Here is a 20774-nt window from a genome sequence, read left to right as displayed (position 1 = left end):
TCAGCTGCCTGGTGGGTCCGAAGCGACATTCCGGGCTCAGCGGGAAGCGGCTGCGGGTGCCGGGTGTCAGCGCGCAGGGTGCTACCAAGAGGATCTGCCTTGTTACAAAGCTGTTTCTGGAGGGCTGAGGGTGTTGCCTTCCGCGGGGGGCTGTTCCTCAGGGCACGGATCATTCTCCTGCCAACAGGAGGCCCCGTTTCGGCCGGACAGGCGCGCACGGTGCCCCCCGCTCATAGGGGCGCACTGGGCACCAGCCCCGCTCCACCGGGGCCGCCCTCAAGGGCCGGGCTCTGCCGCCCCCACGTGGTCACGACCGGCGCTGGCGCATGCTCGCTGGCGGCGGGGCCGGGCTGAGCAGCCCGGAGGGAACGCGCGGAGCGCAGTACGCATGCGCGTGTCTCCTGTGGGAGGTGTGCCGTGCCGTGCGCAGAGGTGAGGGCAGGTCTGCTGTGGTAAGAGGCTGGGTCTGTGCCTCAGCGTTAGAGAACCCGGGTCCCCAAAGGGAAAAGCTTCACAGAATCCCAGACTGGTTTGCATTAGAAGGGACCTTAAAGCTCCTCCAGCTCCAACCCCTCACACAGGCAGGGACCCCTTCCACTGGAGCAGCTTGCTCCAAGCCCCTGTGTCCAACCTGGCCTTGAGCACTGCCAGGGATGGGGCAGCCACAGCTTCTCTGGGCACCCTGTGCCAGCGCCTCAGCACCCTCACAGGGAAGAGCTTCTGCCTAAGAGCTCATCTCAGTCTCCCCTCTGGCAGGTTAAAGCCATTCCCCTTGGCCTGTCCCTACAGGCCCTTGTCCAAAGCCCCTCTCCAGGTTTCCTGTAGCCCCTTTAGGCACTGGAGCTGCTCTCAGGTCTCCCCTTCAGGAGCCTTCTCTTCTCCAGGCTGACCCAGCCCAGCTCTCTCAGCCTGGCTCCAGAGCAGAGCTGCTCCAGCCCTCGCAGCATCTCTGTGGCCTCCTCTGGACTCCACATCCCTCTTGTGTTGTTACCCTCACAGCTGGACACAGTACTGCAGGTGGAAATAGAGAACAGAATACACAGTTGTATATGTAACACTGCCCATTTTAACCTGCTTTTCTAGACTGTACCCTTGTGTGAGCTTTTACAACACAAATGGTGTCTCACTTACTTTCAGAAATGAGAGTGTTCTACATGATAAATAGGTATTATTCTCCAGTCTGAAATAAAAGCTTTATGGTTAGTCTGCTTTTATATATAATGACTCCAGTAGTGCAAGTTTTAGGAAAAAAGAAAGGATTAAACAAAGCCATAAATATAACAGATGACAAAAGAGAGCATTTTCTGAAACAGCAAGCCAGTAATTTCAGGTGTCAAAACTGCTGCTTTTGTGAAGCATTTATTTGACTCTAACCGCCATTAGTTATTGATCTCTGCATTGCCTCTCTCCACTCCACTTCCCTCCACTGAATGATGAGTTACAGATCTCAGGAATGCAGAGACCATTAGGGATGTATGAAACACCGCTGTTTATGAGGTAAGATTCTGCACTTCTTAAAGGCAGGAGATTCAGTAGGTAACAGATTTCTTAAAACCATCCTGTATTTAGCAGCAGAGAACCTGCCTTTTAAATACCATTTCTACAGATGGAACTGAACACATAGTACCTCCAGAGCAGAAGCTAGCTGGGGAGCAACAGAGTAAAAGAACAGTTAGTCTTTTGAAAGAAAGCCATTAATATACTGCAAAGTTACTGTGTAAATGGCAAAGAGTTAAAAATGTACTCAACTAATTACTGCACAAAACCTCATGTAATTTTAATAAGACGAACAACCATCAGGGCAGAAGTTCACTTGTGATGTAAACTAGCTTTGCTCTCCAGGTTTATTTTGATCTGCTTACAGAAACTCTCCCAGATGCAGGAAAATGGTATTCTTGCCCAGAAGGTAATAAATTCTCTTTCAGTTCTTTACCTCACACCTCTTGCTTAGTGTTTTGCTCAGTTCGAGTCACTTGTCTGTAATATGACAGCATGGCATCTAGACTTTGGTAAAGTGTCTCCTGATTTTGAGCACCACTGCTTTTGGGCTGCACTGAAGGTGACGCATCCTGGTCACTGTGGCCGCAGGGCTGCACCCCTGGAGCTGCATCCTGGTCACTGTGGCCACAGGGCTGCACCCCTGGAGGTACATCCTGGTCTCTGTGGCCGCAGGGCTGCACCCCTGGAGCTGCATCCTGGTCACTGTGGCCGCAGGGCTGCACCCCTGGAGCTGCATCCTGGTCACCGTGGCCGCAGGGCTGCACCCCTGGAGCTGCATCCTGGTCACCGTGGCTGCAGGGCTGCACCCCTGGAGCTGCATCCTGGTCACTGTGGCCGCAGGGCTGCACCCCTGGAGCTGCATCCTGGTCACTGTAACCGCAGGGCTGCACCCCTGGAGGTACATCCTGGTCGCTGTAACCGCAGGGCTGCACCCCTGGAGGTACATCCTGGCTGCTGTAACCGCAGGGCTGCACCCCTGGAGCTGCATCCTGGTTAATGTAACCACAGGGCTGCACCCCTGGCGGTACATCCTGGTCGCTGTAACCACAGGGCTGCACCCCTGGAGGTACATCCTGGTTAATGTAACCACAGGGCTGCATTCCTGGGGGCGCACCTTGGGCACTGCAACCGTAGGGGTGCACCCCTGGAGGTGCATCCTGGGTGCTGCAACCACAGGGCTGCATTCCTGGAGGTGCCTCCTGGGGGCCGTAGCCATAGGCCTGCATTGGGAGTGGCACATTGTGAGCGCCATAGCCATAAGCCGACATTGGTGGAAGCGTACCTGGAGTGCCATAGCCATAATGCTGCATTGGAAATGGCACATCATGACTGCCATAGCCATAAGGCTGCACTGATGACAGCCTATGTGGAGCACCATAGCCATAAGCCTGCATTGGCGGTGGCACACCTTGAGCACCGTAACCATAAGCCTGTGCTGATGGTGGCGTATCCTCATCATCGCTGCTGTCATCTTCCGATGATGGCACAGCTCGAGCGTTACTGCCACAGGGCTCTGCTGATGCTGACTCATCTCGAACACTGCTGTTGTAAGCCTGCACGGATGGTGCCCCTTCTCCAGTGCTGCTGCCGTTGGCCTGCACTGACGGCATCCTCGGGTTTTGTGCTGTTTCTGGTTCCAGTTTTTCAGGGGAGGTGTCATTTGGTTCCGAATTCTGTCTTCTGTAATCACCACCTTTCTTTTGGCCCAGGAAGTATGCAGAAGGTGGTGCAAATTCTGGGTCTCGCTCATCTCTGAGTTCTTCCTGTTTCTTCAACCACTGTCCAAACATCAATTCTGGTAGAAAAAAGAAAAATGGTAGATTGAATATAGATTTCAGAGTCTGGGGATCAGTCAGAAAGGAAGGAAAACAAATCAGCAAACAGAAGATGCAGCTGTGTAAAACCATTTGAAGTTACTTTTCCACCTAGGACTGGATTGCTGGTGGAGCTGACAGTTCGCTTTCTTTACAGAGTGGGAATGAAAGCACTGAGTATTTAAAGATAAGCCATCCTCTACATAACTCATCCTGGTCACTGTAAGGTACTTTAACAATGTGGTCATTGGTTACAAAAAACAGCTGATCAGCTAGATGAGTCTAACTAAATAGAAAATAGAAACCAATCAAAGCATTAAGAACTTAGTTATTAGAAGATGAAGATGAGATTCTCTCTAGTGGACACAGCCATAAACTAGTAACTTCCTTAGTTCAACAAGAGTGGTAGATATTCTGGTTACTGTAACAGCTGCTGATTTCTGATTAAAACCAGTTCTGAAGTACTGCAATGGAGTGACAACTCAAGGTCACTACACTCAAAATGATAACCCCAAAGCCTACTCCAAAAACTTACTTCATTGCTTCTCAGTCTCACCATACAAAATGGACATGAAAGCAGCGGTGTGCAGTGTTTCTGCATCTACACCTCCTTACCTTTGCCTTTATCCCACTCTCGGACGTGAGGCACACCAGGCTTTGTATCTCTTCTCTCCTGGATCACAACCTCTACCTTTCTACTTGCTGCAGGAACTCTCGGAGCTTCTGGTTCATCAGTAGCACCTTTCACCTCTATGTTACAGAAAAAGAGAGTAGTGTTTGTGAACAACAAGATAAAAATCTACATGAACCTCACAGGAGAAATAGGAAGCAAGAGTTATTTGCATTTATAGAGCTCATACCAGTTATCTAATTCAATTCTAATAATGAAATGCATCTGAGTAGGGAGGTGATTTTTTTCCCCCTAATTACAGCATATTAATTCAGCAAAGATAATGGGCAAGAGGCAGATACCAGAAAACATATCCACCAGGAGACACTTCATTAGCTTTCTACTCGTATCAAAAAGACTGCTGAAAATCAACTGCCTAATAACCCCTAAAGCAAAGCGCCAAGCGTTATATTGAAACCAAAAAACTTAGGTAAAAAATAAGAACATTAGTGTGTTATCTCCATTTCATTTACTGGAGAAAATGGTCTGTGTTGTTCTTCTTCTGAACAACAGAAACAGCAGTGGCACAGGACTGTTCTTCATTTCCAGAACACTTCCCAGTTAATCACTTGCATAGAATTCTGACACAGTGAAATATTAGCAACATTTTACAGTGTGAGACAGACACTACAGGTTGAGCAGCAGTGTCATAAGGGAGACAGAGCAGAGATGGGATTAGAACTCCAATTCATCATCCTAGATTCTAAATCCAGCTGCATGTCCAATTTACAGACTGCACTAAAACTGTAGGACTGGATATATCAAAATTAACTTGTCACTGCTTTTTATTCTACTTCCTCTTAAGAAAGAGCCAGGAAGATTTCAGCAGCTCTATCCTCAACCTGCAGAATTAACCCACGTAATTCCTGCGGTCAGGTGTGCATCAAAAAAAGCCTACAGTCTACATACGGTATTTCTACCTTCATTATTAAGCTATTTCTGGCATGATTTTAAATCTACACACAATTACCTGAACTCTATCTTAATGGTTATACTATACAGAACACATCATACCAATATATTGAATGTCCAAACTTAAATCAATTAGAATATGCCTGTCCATCAAGTACAAGCTGAAATAGCAAGTGTTTAACTCAAAGAGGCAGCAGATCATACCTCCATTCTCCAGTTTCAATGCCTCTTCCTCTAATCCAGCTTCCCTTAACTTTTTAATCTTCCGTGCTCGCAGTTTAGACAGCCTTGCATCCAGAGCTGCCTTCCTTTTCTCCTTCAGCTGTTCACGTTTAGTTCTCTGATCTAGTGTCTTAACAGCAAAGAAAAATATGAATTAATATTCCTTTGTTATTATAATCAATTACATCCTCCTTCAGTAAACAACTAAAAGCAATCCTTATCAGGTACCATGCTTCAACAGGGAAAGAGACCAAATACTTTTTGAGTCAACTGTAGGCACCATCTAAGATAAGACTTATATAACAGATCAAAAACAGTGACCACTGAAATCAGGATACCCTCATAGCAGAGTTTGCTCTTTATGCTCGTACCTGCTCTCTGAGCATATCCAGCGTTGCTCGTTGTTTATGCCTAAGTTCTTTGTCACGAGAAAAGGCAAAGTACCCAACACCCAGCTGCCTGGCCTCTGCAAAGAGCATAAATAAATTTAAGTTCCACTCCATTTATAATTGACAGTAACTCCAAGCACTATGCACCCTGCTTTTCGGCATAGAATTACCCCCCACAACATACACAGCATTAAGTTTTAGGTGGCTAAAAAGGGCTTGGTTTAGATGATGCATGAAGTGAGGCTTCCTGAAGGAGAACACAGGAGCAGGGAATGACATTTGAAAGATACACTTGAGGAAAAATAAATCTAGATTTATGTAGTGGTAATTTGAATGAATTTTACACATGTGGCTTAACACCTACACTTTGCCATGTAGGCACAAGAAGTAACTTTCCCTTGCTTTCTCTAAATCTGATCTCTTTGGGGACATAAAGAGAAGTGATAATGAAGTTTGGAAGTATACCATTTTCTCGAATGTCCTCATAATGTATGGGTCCCATGGGTTTTCTGAGGGCTTCTTCTTCTTCTTTTTCCCACTGCTGCCTCTGAAGTTCTCTTTTCATGTCTTCAGATAAGAGAGTATTCCCATCAGGAACTAGTCTAATTAAAAATAAAAGGTAGGGATTACAGAGAAGTTTTACAGTAGCAAACAGTGAAAGTGTGACTGGGTCTGATCCACTCCTGCAGTTGTTACAAAACACATATCACTGCAGGCACCATTTAGTGATGCCACATCGATGACTATAGTACATGGTGAAGACAAACAAAACTATGCTCCGTAAGTGATGTTTTACATTCAGTCAGCATTTACATTGCAAAGTGTCTCTTAGTAGATTATTAATAACTTCCTTTGGGCTTTTATTTGAGAACCATGGTCTCCATCCTGTTGCTATTCCAAACCAATACACCAGCCATATATTTCAAATGGTCAGCTGCCAAGGTGAAACAAAACAGAAGCCTAGGAATAATATATGGATTATAGTAAGAAGTTCTGATCAAATCACTCATGCACAATTTCTCTGCAGCTATGCTATTTTTAAGGTATAATGTTGTAACCAGAAGCCTGTCTAAAGTAAATCAAGAGGAAGTAGTAGCATCAGTAATTCAGTATTGAGAATGGGATAACAAAGCACAGCCTCATTTTCTTCTCATTAAAAAAATGCATGTTAAACAATGCAAGGAGCATGCACTTCCATCAGAGAAACCACACCTTTTCCCTTGCAGTTCCTGATCCATTTTAAGTAGACCTGGCAAATCCTTCTTCATACAGCGTCTAGATCGGCCCAAGAAGTCAACATAATCAACCCTGTAATGAAAGCAAAGGAAATCTGAATCAGAACTTCCATTTGCAGAACTCTTTAACCAGAAGATAGAAGCAGTGGCACTTTCCAAAGAGAATTCATCACCTCTCAGTCTCTCCAACAGGCTCACAGGCCAAGGGGCTACATTCTGAATAGGGCATAGGACAGTTTTATCACAGACATTTCAACCCCCTCTCTCTGAGCCAGCATTTGCCTTGGCAATTAAGTAGCATTAAAAAAAATGAAAGTTACAACGTTGTGTAGTTTTCACACCAGAAAAAACTGACCCTGGTACTTGCTTCCCATGGTGAAAATAATGACAAGGCATTGACTTCTTACAGATATGAAATTGCTGCAATACACTTCAATTATCAGTCTAAAGCTCATTTAGAGTAGGCTGATAGCATTCATTCAGCTGCCATAACAAAGGCTGACTAAAATGCAAGTGAAATGTTCCTTTGAAGCACATATTGTGCTGCTTATTATTTATAGCACTGAACACTTAATTCACAGTTGTTGAAAGGCTGTTAAGAGCTGTACTTACTGTGCTGTAATGCCAGGAAGTTCTTGATCATCAAGCTACTTCAATTATCCTGTCTAAAGAATTAATACTACACCTGAAAAAGTATGACTGGCAAACTGGTTCCCAAAACCCAAACTTGTAAAGATCTGCTTTTACATAATTTCTAAGGATATCTACAGCTCAGCATGTACTCTTTGGGTTTTATTATAAGGTGACATTAGTAGGAAAACATCTACATTCTCTATAGTAAAGATGTAACTACAGCTGCAGAATAATCAGCATTAACTACGCCAGTACACAAATATCCTCATTAGGGTCTGGCCTCACTGAGATGGAGAGTCTATTAATAATAACAACACATGTCACTGAAGTGAGATGTAGGCAGTGATGAAAAAGCACCATGTGAATGGTAATTTGTGATACCTTAAGGCAATGAGAGCACAAATCAATTTGAGCCCACTGCTAGTAGTTTCATCCTGAATTTCAGCAGGATGCTGGGAGTGGGTGTATCTGCCTTCCAACCTGCTGGATTCACTCTTCCAGTTCATTCTGAAATACTGCAAATCTGATCTTGGCCCAATAAACCAATAAAGGGGGAGGGGGCTCTGTTTCTTATCTGTTAACGCTCTTTTAAACTGATCATGAGAAATAAAATCTCTGTTCCATAAACATTTTGAACAAATGGGAAAGGAAAATGTTTAGTCAGATCCATTTCATAACCATCCCAAATGTCTTGGATGAAAAACTAGTGTCTCCTTGGAATGTCACACACAATTGTCACAGGCTATTGGCTGTGCTGCAGGTAAACAGTGGAAGTAATGCTGGAAAAATCATGTTTTCCCTGTCAGTGTTTCTCTCCTTTAAGAGGAGGTCACACAGTGAAAATGACTGCTCATTTCATAAATCACACACAAATAGAGAAGGCTGATACAATAATACCCCCACGTTTTCCTGAAGTACATTTCAAGGCTCCAAAGTATATAATTGTATCAATATTGCAGTCAGAACTGCCAAAAACCATGCAAGAGAATGAGAGGACGTTATGACATCTCACTTACAGTACAACTCCCCAGTTGCTATTTCTCTAAATCCCAGATGTAGATTCTACTGCAGTGTTACCCACAGGGGAAGGAAAAGTCAGGACAGCCAAGCCCAATCCCTGGTACCAACCATTCCTCATCTGGGTCCTCAGGTGGTGGTATTTCCATTTCAGGTTGAGCATCCTCCTCATCTGTGTCTTTTTCCAAAGTCTTTCCAGCAGCTTCGCTCTGATACAGCTCCTGCACCTCGTGCTGTTTGTCTATGATCTTCTGAGTGAAATCCACTAGGTACAAATCCTCCGTTTCTTCATCTAAGGCAGAAAATCAATTCTTAAGAGAACAGCCATGAAAAGAACAGAACTGAGCACAAAATCAATACAAAACAGCTACAATCAGCTTTTCAGCTGCCAGCAAAAGCCTTGACTACGCTATTAGGGAATACTTAAATCTCATTCAGTGCCAAACAAACTTGGAGCTGCAAATCAGCTCCATAGCAGTAACTTCTATTTCTGAATAGAGGTTCTGGGGTATTTTAAAGCAATTCATCTTTTGTGTACAGTACAGAACAAGTTGAGTATTTGCACTAAAACATTCTCTGCCCATTAACCAGTTCAGCAGCACAGGGTTTGCTGTGGAACAGCTGAAATACTTCCTTGATGCTTAACACTTGGTAAGTCAGCAGGAGTAAAGCTGCCCCTGGAGCACTTCTTAGAAGAGTACAGAAAAGTGGTGGGGTCCCAAGGACAAAGATGGACACTAATAAAGAAAACACGGGAGATGAGCCACAGATATAGATTCTTGCTTCTTGCAGGGGACTGAATGTGAGAGAAGAGAGGGACAGATCAGAATTCCTTAACACTATGAACTGCACAACTGGCACTCACACATGGACCAGCCAGAGTGCCCTCCTGCTCCTCTTCATAAAGGTCCAAGAATTAAGATGCAGGACACAACATCAGCAATGCAATACAAAGACTGCATAATGAGCAGTAAATTCATTTTGGTTTTCTAAGATTCTATACTGAAAAAAACCCAGAATATATTCCACCCACTTACTGAGTGAAACAGCCCATCGTGCTTTACTAGGACAGGCTGTCCTTCAGAAAGTCATTTCATTTTCTCTAGTATCTATACTTTTTCACCCTTTCAAAGCAGAATAACCCATGTCAATCACTTCACACAGTAACTCAAAAAATAATTCCCATGTACAAGGACAAGCACCGAATTCATAGTGTTGCTGCTGTGTGTCACCAGAGTCAGAAATACCAACTTCCAGGGAACACTTTAAAACCAAGTTTTATATATGTGTGTACATATATATATAAAAATACTCATTTAAACTAGTTTTCTTTTCACCTGGAAAGTTGCCTTTGCTCATTTTCTCATAGAGCTTTGCTTTCTCTTCTAGTTTCTTCCTGAAAAAGAAAAGCAAACCAAACCAAACATTGCAATCCCTCCAATTCCAAACACAGTTAAAATAACCAGTGTAGCCTTAGAGAAATGGAACAGCAAAGTACCAGGAGCACTTGAAATGTTCACTAGAAGCTGAGTGATGCCTGGTTTTGGTTTTGAAGCTTAACTGACTTTCAAAGGACCCAGATCCAGTTTCTGAGTTCATAATGAAAAGCATTTTAGTGAAGTTACAGAATTGATCTTAATTGTAAGTCAGGTATGTGGGAACATGATGTAGCAAGTATTCCACCTCTAACTACTACAATTAGTAGTACTGGAAGTACTGACAGTTATTCAGTACTGGAAGCTATTTGCAGGTATGAGATACTGAAATACTCTTTTACAGGGAAGGGGAAGGAAAAAAAAAGAAAGATCATGGAGTTACACTGAAGCTTAGAAACTGAAGAGAAAACCTGAGCTCTTTCATGGAATGGTAAAAGACAAGTTTGAAAAGCAAGGACCTGCTTACAGAAAAACAGCAAATGGTTTATAATTCACATTTTTAACATACATCTTATTGTATAACTCACACTTTTAGAAAATGAGCTAAATCTTGAAATAAAATGAGCTGTTTTCTGTCCAAGAAACACTTTGCTGTAGAATTCTAATGCACTGCTGCCCTGGCTTTTAATTTTGAAGATGACTTTCAAAAAACCAGTAACCTGACAGACTGAGAGAGCTCTGATAATGTGAGGGCAGCCCCAGAGCACGAGAGTGCTGGGATCCAGTTTGCACGTTACTGATGAAAAACACAAGATCAATGCTGGTCTTACTCGTTGGTCTAATGAGAACTGCTGGTCCAAAACACATGGAACTTACTTTATGTGCTTTTCTAAACACTGGAAAGCAAATTCTAGAAAGCATTCCTTCCTTACAGAGCCTGAGAGCTACCTTGATGTATCCAGTATCTGCTCCTCTTCCTTCTTCTGCTCAGCATCTTTCTCAGCTCGATTTGCAACTCCTGTGTTTTGTTTGTTCCAGATACTTGGTTTCTGTGGGTACAATTTTATAACAAATAATAAAGATACAAGTAAATAATAATGCTGAAATGGCTAATGATTAAAAAATATTTCAACTCCACAATGCAAACTCTGCAAATCAATCATGAAAGACTTCGTAAGTAACAACCATGACTGACTTGAGACTACCCTCTGCTGAGTTGTACGACAGAGCAGGTATGTCCTAAAATTAGACTGCAGTACAATCTAACAGTTAAGGACAGGCTGAGAAGCAAAGAAAAGGTACTTAGAAATCAAACAAACTCTATTCTGACAAAGATGTTAAGGTAAAAACAAAATCAGTAATCAGCACGATTGTTCTTATTAAAGTAACAACAAAGCTATGAATTTTTTCTGTTCTCTATTACCTTCATTTTAGATACAAAATACAATCAGTTTGCCCATTTGCAGCTGAACACTGTAAATGCTGCTTGTTCTTCAAATATAGCAGCAATACTGAATCCTACTACTGGAAAGCGAATAAAACCAAATGTGCAGTAAAGAGTAAAATATGAGAGAACTGTGCATATTGTGAATTGTGATATAAAAGAACTGAGAGCAGAGCATTCATCAAGAAAGTTCAGTGACTCTGGAAGAGTCTTTCATCCTCCCATCCTTCAGGGAACAGTACAAAACCTTGGAGAAAAGAAAAGCAGCATCGTTTTCTGTAGTGAAAAAGCTGTGGCTCCTGGGGAATGAAGGTTAAGAGGCAATTCAGGTGGACATAAGCCTGAGACAAGTTCTCTGCTATGCACAAGAACCTCACCCAAGTATGAAATTTAAAGACCACCCTCACTGTGTAGATTTTACATCTGAGGAGTAACACAGCTCTGAGTACTTACTGATTTAGATTTGATTAGGAACTTCCTTATTTTAAAGGGAAAGAAGACACAAAACAATGGAAAAAAATTTCTACCTTATTAGAAGTCCTGGGCTTTGGGAAGACGCCAGCATCTTTCAGGAGCTTTTCTTTCTTGAATTCCTCTTGCTTTCGGAAGAGTTCTGCTTTGAGATCTACCAACTACAGCAATAGCAAAATAAACCAATAAATAACCAAGATACTTCACACACTTTTTATACATCAGTTACTGTAATAACTAACAGTATTTCTAGTTAAACAATCTGGCATTTACACTTACATGAGCATCTGACTGCATTTTTATGTGGAGCTTTGAAGCACCGATGCTACCAAAGATCACTCTAAGTTTACAGCAAATAATACACATACCCCACAAGACAGATTATTATTAAGGATTTAATAAAACCTGAAAGATATCCTTTGGTACATAATGGAAATGAGACACATAATTCCATACAGATTCTACCGGCCTCCCAGTGGCAAACAAATAGAGGAGGACTAATGAAATTATGCTGCTGAATTTGAAAAGGAAACTTCAGCCATTACATAAGAATCCTGTCTCAGAAAACAACTGATAAAAGCCTGCTCTCATAAAATACATGCACTTTCCCACTGGTTTATATACTGTTTATATCGATGGTTCTTTCTTCTTCTTTTCCCCTCTAACAAATACAGAAGTAGAATTGCCATTTTGACCAGTGTCCATCTCCTCTGTTATTAGGAAATATCACCAGCCTGGGTATTATCTTGAGATTACATTAATAAACCACATCTGAAAGAGAATGTTGTGCCCCTTTCCCTGCAAGCCCTACATAACATAAATCTCACAGATGTACATTAAATCAGGAAAGCGGAACACTTTGGTATTAATAGTGTTTGGAATACTAAAGCATTTGCTTTTCAGGTCCTTGTAACAAGGATGCACAGTGTTGTAAATTAACCCTTTCTCCTCACTGCTTAAAAGCGATCATCCAAAACCTCAGTGTTAAATATTTCATATACAACAACTCACCGTTTACACTAACTGCTTACTCGGAAAAATAAAGTGTTTCAACAAAGTCCCTTATTAACAGACTGCTGGGGAGCAGTGAGGCACAGCACTGGAGACCTGTCCTCAAGGGTCTGAGGTTGATCTGGCAAGATACAGACCCCCTGTACCTTAGGAAAAAGAGGAAATCATAGAATCCCACCCTAGTTTGGGTTGGGAAGGACCTTAAAGCTCCTCCAGCTCCAACCCCTGCCACAGGCAGGGACACCTTCCACTAGAGCAGCTTGCTCCAAGCCCCTGTGTCCAACCTGGCCTTGAACACTGCCAGGGATGGGGCAGCCACAGCTTCTCTGGGCACCCTGTGCCAGCGCCTCAGCACCCTCACAGGGAAGAGCTTCTGCCTAAGGGCTCACCTCAGTCTCCCCTCTGGCAGGTTAAAGCCATTCCTCCTTGTCTCCTCACTATCCCCTTATCAAAAGCCCCTCTCCAGTTTTCTTGTAGCCCCTTTACGCACTGGAGCTGCTCTAAGCTCTCCCTGGAATCAACTCCAACTTCACTGCCGTGCCTCGATTTTATCACATCGGGAAGAGGGGCAAATCCAGCCCTGGCACCCTCAGATGAAGAGCGCGGTGCCTACGCTTGGTGAGGAAGGCAAAAGAGCCAAACCCGCAGCGCCAGCCCCTCACACCCCAAGACGGGAGTGCAGACACCACGCTCTCCATCAGCGCCTGCCGCACCGACCGCGCAGCTCAGCGGGGCACAGAAAGCACGCCCCGTGTTTTCTTGGGCTAGCTTCTCCGGGAGCGGCCTGCACCGGCCGAGCCCGTCCGCCGGAGCGGGGCAGGGCTGGCCGCCCCCACACCGGACAGGCCTCCCCGGTGGGACGGGGAGGTTTCGTTTCCTGCCCCCCCCCCCCGGTTTCCTGCCCCACTCACCGAGGAAGCGGCCACCTCCAGCGGCTTCTTCCTCCGGTCCATGGCGCTGCCGGCCGCCTTCTTCCGAGCTTTACGGCCTTACCGTAAAGCGTAGCGGAAGCCAGGCCCTGTTGCGACAGTGCTGGTGAGGGAAGGCGGGCCCTTTCCTGCCGCCATGTTGGGGAGGTCAGAGGGGCTCCGCATTAGTGCGGTCCTACCGGCACTATCGCACCTCATCGTGGCTTCGGGCCGCCTGTGTGCGGCGGTGACAGACCCTTCCTTCTCCAGGGCCTCTTGTCGTAACCGCAGGGCGGCCTGCGGGAGAATCTGGAGCGCTGCCTGGTGCTGGAGACAGCCGTGTCCTTCAGCGCCAGGCTGGGGTTAGCCCTATGGCTGTTGCTCTCAGGGCTGCTTTGTTTAAGGCATACGCTTGGGATGAAGGGCTGTGGCTGTTCTGCTGCCTCGAGCCTACTGCCTGCATGGAGCCCAGGTGAGGGAGGTGGGATTAATAAACCACAGCTCATTAACACTGTAAGTGTCGTCCATAATAGCTAAATACAAACCCGCCTCTATCAATAATGAGCGAATATAAACCCACCTGTATGCATAGCAACCAAATACAAACCCAATTCTATCCATAATAACAAAATACAAAGCTATCTGTATCTATAATAGCCAAAACTCACACGTGCTGAACCCAGCCCTGTAACCTCAGAGGTGAGCACAGGTGACTCTTAGGGAATGAGTGTTTCACTTCCCCAGGGTAGGTCATTGTATCTGTTATCATCCCCATGAAGAAAAAGGGCTGTGATAGGTTTTAATTCACAGTGATTCTGAAGATCATGATTATCTGGAGTCGCAAGAGGAAGCTGCCTTTCACTTGTCTTTAATAAAGTGGGAATATATAAGGTGCTGCGATGTTGTTGCTCAGCAATGTGACAGCTGATGGAAGCACCTGATACAGCTGCTTTGGTTTGTGAAGTTTATTGCTGTTGTGTTTGGGAGCTGGGTCAGGCTCCTATTTAAACAGTTTGTGGGTGCAGAACTGCAGGGCTGACAGAGACACTCAGCTGCTAAGTAAGCTACAGCTGTATTCCGGGGAGCATGAAGTGTGCAGTTCAGCAGGAGCAGTTTCTGGCCCTACTGAAGCTGTCTTGCTTTGGACTTTTTAAATGGGAAGAGGTGGGAGACAACAGACACGGAAAAGTGCAGGTCGTGTCAGAGCCCTGAAGTTTGCTGCTTTCATCTGCGATGGGAGAAGGGAACTGAGCATTACTGAAAAATAGGACAAAGGAATGAAAACATCTGCACTGCTCTAATTAAATCTCACTTCAACAAATCCCCCGTTGGTGCCTGTTCAAACCTCAGCAACAACACTGAGAAGGAAATCCAGCCCAACCCCAGCCCAGGGTTGGCTCTGACCAATTCCTACCCTTCCTTTGGAGGCATGGCCTGTGCAAGGGCACATTTCCCCCCCCAAAGTGCATTGATTCTTCTCCACATTGCTCCCATCCTACATTACAGCCATAGGACTCGCTTGTTCCCCCATTGTCACAGGTTTCCAGCACTTTCAGGAGCTCAGGAGTAGCTTTATCTTGAGCCTCCCACCACATGAAGTGTTCCTGAAGAGCTGGCAGTCAGTCCCAGTCCTGTGTACCTCTTTATAACTGCAGGTGCAAAAACACGTCAAGAAATCTCAGTCTTCTGAAAACTTGGCCTGTAGAATATGATGTTCACTGGCTAAGCTCAATGTCTGAGGCTCTGGGGTAGAAAACCCTTCATGTAATGTAACACTAGAGAGCTGCTCGGGGACTTCAGTGCTGCTGAGGCTTTCTGACTTGAATGTAGAAGGATGCAAATGCTGAGTCTATTTGGGCTACATGTTTTATCCTGTCATCCCTCCCCTTCAGATGCCTGAATCCAGACCTTTGCTTGCAGGATTCCTTACTCCTTGGCCCTCCTAAGCCCCTGTAAGACTGTTTGCAGCTCCTTCCTGCATTATGTCCTTCCTGTTGCATTTTCATGCTATGGCCTGCCCATCTCACTCTTAGCAAACTGCTTTCGGCACCATCCTGAATTCACTTCCTAGTAGCACTTTTCATCTTTACAAGCAAACTGACCTTCTCTTGTGATGTTAGAAGCAAATTCTGTTTTTTCACATGTACAAATCTGGGTTTTTTTTTGCTTTGGTTTGGTTTTGTTCTGTTTGTTCTCTCCTTCCTGCACTCTCCCCTTTTGTATTTACCTGCCTGAACTGTGCTGGAACAGCACTCTTTGTTTTGGGTGTTGCATAAAATAGCTCAGTATCATCCCAGCAGCCCTCTATGTCCTTGGATAGTCTTAGGGGATGTGTGAAGATGGAATGAGGCCCTGGAGGTGTCAGCATCTCTCTTAAAATGCTCCTTTCTGGTTGAGAGTGAGGTGCATGACCAGGGTTGTAAGGAAAAGCCGTGCTACCGAGTGACTGTGTCACAGGATGTGGAAAAAGGAATGAATCTTAAGACATTGCAAGCTAGCTCGTGTTGTTGCTGTGAGCAAGGACCACAGAGATGGAACTTCTGCCCTTGCAAGAAACAGATTTAGCTCGTGTCCCCTCTCAGCATCAGCATCACTAACAGGCAGTGACAAAAGCAGACCTGGACAGAGGGGAGCCTCATGCTTGCCGGTGCAGTGGTGTTGCTCTGTAAGGGGTATGGGATTCTGCACTGAAGCACACATCCAGAGAGATGGCTTTCAGAGCACTCTGTACGTGTTGGTTCAGTAGTTTTGTATTTACGGTCTGAGAACTGACAAGCTTTCCCACATCTGGTTCCCTCCAAAAGGCTCGATATCGACTCTAACCAGTGGAAGGCTGTGGTGCACATTTGTTTCTAATCCAGCCCACAGGCATTCATAAAATGCCAGTGAGGGAGGGGGAGCCGGAATAAGAACACTTCCAAGTTGTGAAACTAAATCAGCTTGACCTAAAGGAATGAGGTGGGGAAGGGGAGGAATCTCTCTGTGTGTATAGCACAGACTGAAGTGTAGCTGTGCTTATTTCCTACTGGGAACCTGTGAAAACTCTATAAACTACCATGTCTAACCTTAGCCGATAGCCCGGAATTCCTGGGGAATAATTGATTCAACATTTCTAATTAGTATGCTGCTCATTTAGCATGAGGCCTAATTGTGTTTACTTCCACAAAGCTGCACAACACAAAAAGCTTGTTTGTTATTTTGGGGGAAAATGGGGGATCTGAGGGGATTTTGGATGAATCAGTGGCGTGTCAGTGTCTTGTGAGATTGGTGGGAGATGCTGCACAAACATGGAATTAATCAGTTGTAAAGCTTCAGTGTGGATTTCTACCCAAACTAGACTTACAGGAGCCCCACATCAAATTATATTGATGTTTGGGAGATTTGCTGTTCTGAAACTGATTCTCTTATCACAGACACGAAGGTTTCATCCTCCCCTAAGGCTCTGATGTTCTATCTTACTTTCTACATCTTGGCTTTAAGATGAAATAAAACTGTGGACAAATAACAGCTGAATGTTTTGTGAGATAAGCCTTAGTGCTAGGGCGCTGTGTCCTCACACAGTTTCATAGACACTTGACATAAGGCAACTTATCCGTGTTTCTCTAAGGAATGGAGAAATTCCTTCTGGTTTTCTTTTTCCAGGCTCTTCATCTCAGAAGTTATCATATGAAGGAATTGGGGCTGCCTTTTTAAAAACCAAGCAAGGGTTTTTTTTGCTTTCCATGGTTTGCATATGTACATGTACTAGAATATTAGTTCATTGAATTTGTTTGTCTTGGTGTGTATGAGGCCAAAACCAACTGGGGAACAAGCAAAATCGTTTGCAAACTACTAATTCTTGTAACATGAGAAATCCTGGAGTGTTTCTTTCCCCACTAGCAGAGATTCCATCTCTTCCCAAGTCCCAGCATACCTTTTTTTAACCTACTTCCCTTTATTTTCCTATAGGCACCTGAAGAATACCCCAGGTTTTTGTATTTTAGCATTGCCTTTTCAGAAGTGTCAGATTGCTGCAGCAAAACAAGAAACCAAAAGCCCTTTGGTACAGGTCCTAGATGGACTTTATAAATGATTGCTTTTAGCAGGAAGACCAGAAGTTAAAATCCTCTGGGTATGTTATTAGCAGGTGTGCACGTTAGGAGAAAACTATTTCTTTGATAAGAAGGGTTTTGCACGATCTTAGGCAGGAAACAGAAACCAGAAGTGGTGCATAATAATAGTGTTTAACCTCTTTCTGGCATGCATGAGGCTTACTCTGGTTTTGCCTCTTGGGTCACAAGCTGCAATGCCAGACTGCTTTTGTGCTAGCTTATTTTTGCTTGCAACCTACAAAAGAGGCACAGGAGACAAATCTGGTGGTGGCTTAATGCTAAATTGAGAAGAGATCTAAAGTAGCCTTGTTCTGTGGGAACCTGTATTTTACGTACAGTTTTATAAAGCACTTGAAATAGTGTCTTGTGTCAACAATATTGTCCTCTCTTCTCTCTTTGTGGCGTGAGAATTGAGTGCTGTTACGTGCTACTTGTGTAGAAATTGTAATTCCTCTCAAATATAGCTAGAAAAGAGGGATTCCCTAAGAGCATCCATCAACTTAGATCAGAAATAGGCTTAATGTCATCTTAAAACAGAACCTGTGGGAGGGAGATAGTTATTGCAACTGGAATTAGCTTAGAAAACTGTTATTGAGAGCCATGATTTTTTTAGTAGGCTTTTTAGCAAGCCTTGATGAAAATGGGGGGCATAACAAGCCTTCCTCCTTTGGGGAGCATGTTCTGATAGCCATAAGAAAAAATGAGTACCAGTTCTAAAGAAGAGGTTTCTCTGTTTTCCTGTACTAAGGGTTATAAATACATATATTTGCTAAACTGGAGATGTAAGAAGCAAGCAAGTTCCATTGAAAACTGGTTTATAAATTACACTGGGGTGTGGGGGTGTGTGGCTATGAATATTTTCATCCTCTAAACAGGAACCCAAAGCTATTGTATTACACTGTATTGTGAATATATTGTTGTCTGTGGTTGCTGTGTGGCTGGCATAAAAGACAAACATGCCCTTTAAGGAATTGCTCAACTCCTTGAGATTTACCCATTCGTCTGTCCACCCTTCTCTCACCATCTGTTTCTTTTGCTGTGAACATGTGAAGTTGCTCCATCCCTGCAGCAAAATGCAGCCTGGATGGTTCACAATCAGGATTTTGCAGGAAGCAGAGCTTTCCTCTCTTTGCAAGCACGGATGGACTTGTCTCCCATCAAGGTGTAGCCCTATAAGGAAGCTGGGTTTTGTATTCCAGCTGCACATCTGCAAGCTGCTTCAGGACACTACAGACTTGGGTTTCTTTGTCTCTAAGTCTGGGATGCCAGGCTGGAGGAAAAGCCTTGGTTTTTGTCTGCGGAGAATGCATGACAGAGGTAAGGCAGCAAGGGAATATGTGGAAGGTGAGGCTGTAACGAGGGGATGCTCATGAAAAGGGGTTGGGTTCAGTGCTTCTTTTACTACTCATTGGCATTGCTGAATACTCCAAAACTTATGACTTTTTATTTAAAAAATAAACCCACAATTGTAGCTTTCCCATTAAAAAGCATATTTTTAACTTGAAATCTGCTGCTCTTCCCAAGTCCAGGTCCAGATCTCCATGAGGATGTTGTTAGTGAATGGATGCCTGCTTTGCTTGCAGCTTTATCTTTAATCTGAGCCTGGCCTAGCAGATACAGCTTTTACAGTGGAAAAGTTGTGTCTATTTAAAAGCATCTACCAGAGCATAACAGTTGGGAACTGTGAAGCTCACGTACCTACTTCGTGCTCTGTTTTACTTCTTTTAAAGAAAATGCTGGGCAATTGATTGTGTCAGGTAGACAGAGATGTGCTCGTTGTGGCTGTAACTTTCTGAAGAGAACACTTTCCAGCTTTGAGTTTAAACCCTGTTATTTATGTTCAGTTAGTGTCAGGGTGATGATGTGAGCCATATTTATATCACCTTCACTGCTTGTGAAATGATTCTGTTTATATCCCACTGTTGGAGCTGAATTTTTTAAACCAGCAGGCTTGTGGCAGCAAATCCATGTTTTCTGACATAGTGACAGGAATCTGGGTCCCATAGCACATTGCTGGACTACCTAGGAGGAGGGAGAGGGATGATTTATATTTACTTGTTCTAGCACAGTATCATTGCATTGCTGGTGGTGCTTTTTAAACATATATGGGATGGTGTCATTAAAGTGTGAACTGAGTGGGGCTTCAGTTCAGCATAAAGCAGCTTGTTTTATTCCTTAGAACCACAGAAAACTAACCTGAGGTTTCTCACTGTCTCCTCAGGCTAGAAATGCCAAAGCACGTGTCTCTTTGAGAATAAGTATATATGTATAAACCCTTGTTCTGTTGGTTATCAATGATCCTTTAACTGTACTTTGAGACACAGACACGGCAACATCCCTTCTGCACACTTTCTGTCTATGGAGGGTCTAGCTCTTGACGCTGAGCAGAAGATGGACTAGCATAATTGAGCAAATTATGGCTCTGCATGTGATTTCCTGATACATTGGAATGATTAAATCTACATACTAGGGCAGGACATCTCTCTGGAATATGATCATTTTTACCTTGAAGCACCAGGGAGATTTAAATCAGCATAATTGGGTATTGAGTTTCTCTACCATCTGGGCATTGGTTACCTAGCAGTCATTTACCATATGCCAGCATAGATGTCTAAGTAGCAGCTATGATTAATATATCAAGAGAACAAAACTATGAACAAATCTATCCTGTATATATTCCTTCTCTGATAGTGAAAAGCTGCTGTTTGATGTTTCAGAACCAAGAGACATTTTTTTCCTCTCACTGTAGCTCAAAGCCTCAATCCATTCCAGTTTGAATTCCTCTTTATTTTCAAGTTAGGTTTATCTGCAATAAAGTGTTCTTTTACTATCCATCATCCTATCAATGCAGTGGAGGAGATAAGTTGTCTTTCTCGGCAAAGTAATTGGGCATTGTGCATGTTGGAGGAGATGCTCGAAAGGCTGTAGAGCACAATCTTCCCCAGGAAAAGAGAGAGCAGAGTCTATGGAAGAAAGGGATAGCTGTTGATGCAGAGCTTCCCTCTGCAGCAATGTCACAGAGGTGTCACTCTGCTAGTAACAAGACCGCAACGCGGTAGATGGCACTACGAGACTGTTGAT

General features: G+C 44.0%; 1 protein-coding gene across 1 annotated transcript; it reads right to left on the bottom strand.

Annotated features, from left to right (window-relative positions):
• Positions 1-1826: 1826 nt before the first annotated feature.
• Positions 1827-13891, bottom strand: CCDC174 (coiled-coil domain containing 174). Its single transcript, XM_062637249.1, has 11 exons — positions 13606-13891; positions 11740-11844; positions 10717-10817; positions 9730-9788; positions 8504-8684; positions 6720-6815; positions 5973-6109; positions 5490-5584; positions 5101-5248; positions 3930-4064; positions 1827-3295 (listed from the first exon to the last, which is right to left on the bottom strand). Exons 1-11 carry the CDS (start codon positions 13645-13647, stop codon positions 1935-1937), a joined length of 2460 nt encoding a protein of 819 aa, XP_062493233.1. The 5' UTR covers positions 13648-13891; the 3' UTR covers positions 1827-1934.
• Positions 13892-20774: the final 6883 nt, after the last annotated feature.

This window comes from Pezoporus occidentalis, unplaced genomic scaffold (assembly GCF_034315485.1).
Source record: "Pezoporus occidentalis ecotype Australia unplaced genomic scaffold, CSIRO_AGI_Poc_V1 ctg114, whole genome shotgun sequence".
Taxonomy (NCBI): Eukaryota; Metazoa; Chordata; class Aves; order Psittaciformes; family Psittacidae; genus Pezoporus; species Pezoporus occidentalis.
Note: the sequence above shows the minus strand (reverse complement) of the source record. Positions and strands in the feature narration are given on the sequence as shown.

What these genes read in the sequence shown, in the direction of transcription:
- CCDC174 (XM_062637249.1), bottom strand. Translation starts at nt 13,647, where the DNA reads ATGGACCGGAGGAAGAAGCCGCTGGAGGTGGCCGCTTCCTCG. An exon ending in GAGCAAAGGCAACTTTCCAG is followed by an intron (nt 8,685 to 9,729) that starts GTGAAAAGAAAA and finishes TTTCTGCCTTAG; the next exon opens with ATGAAGAAACGGAGGATTTG. An exon ending in AGAGTGGGATAAAGGCAAAG is followed by an intron (nt 3,296 to 3,929) that starts GTAAGGAGGTGT and finishes TTTTTCTACCAG; the next exon opens with AATTGATGTTTGGACAGTGG.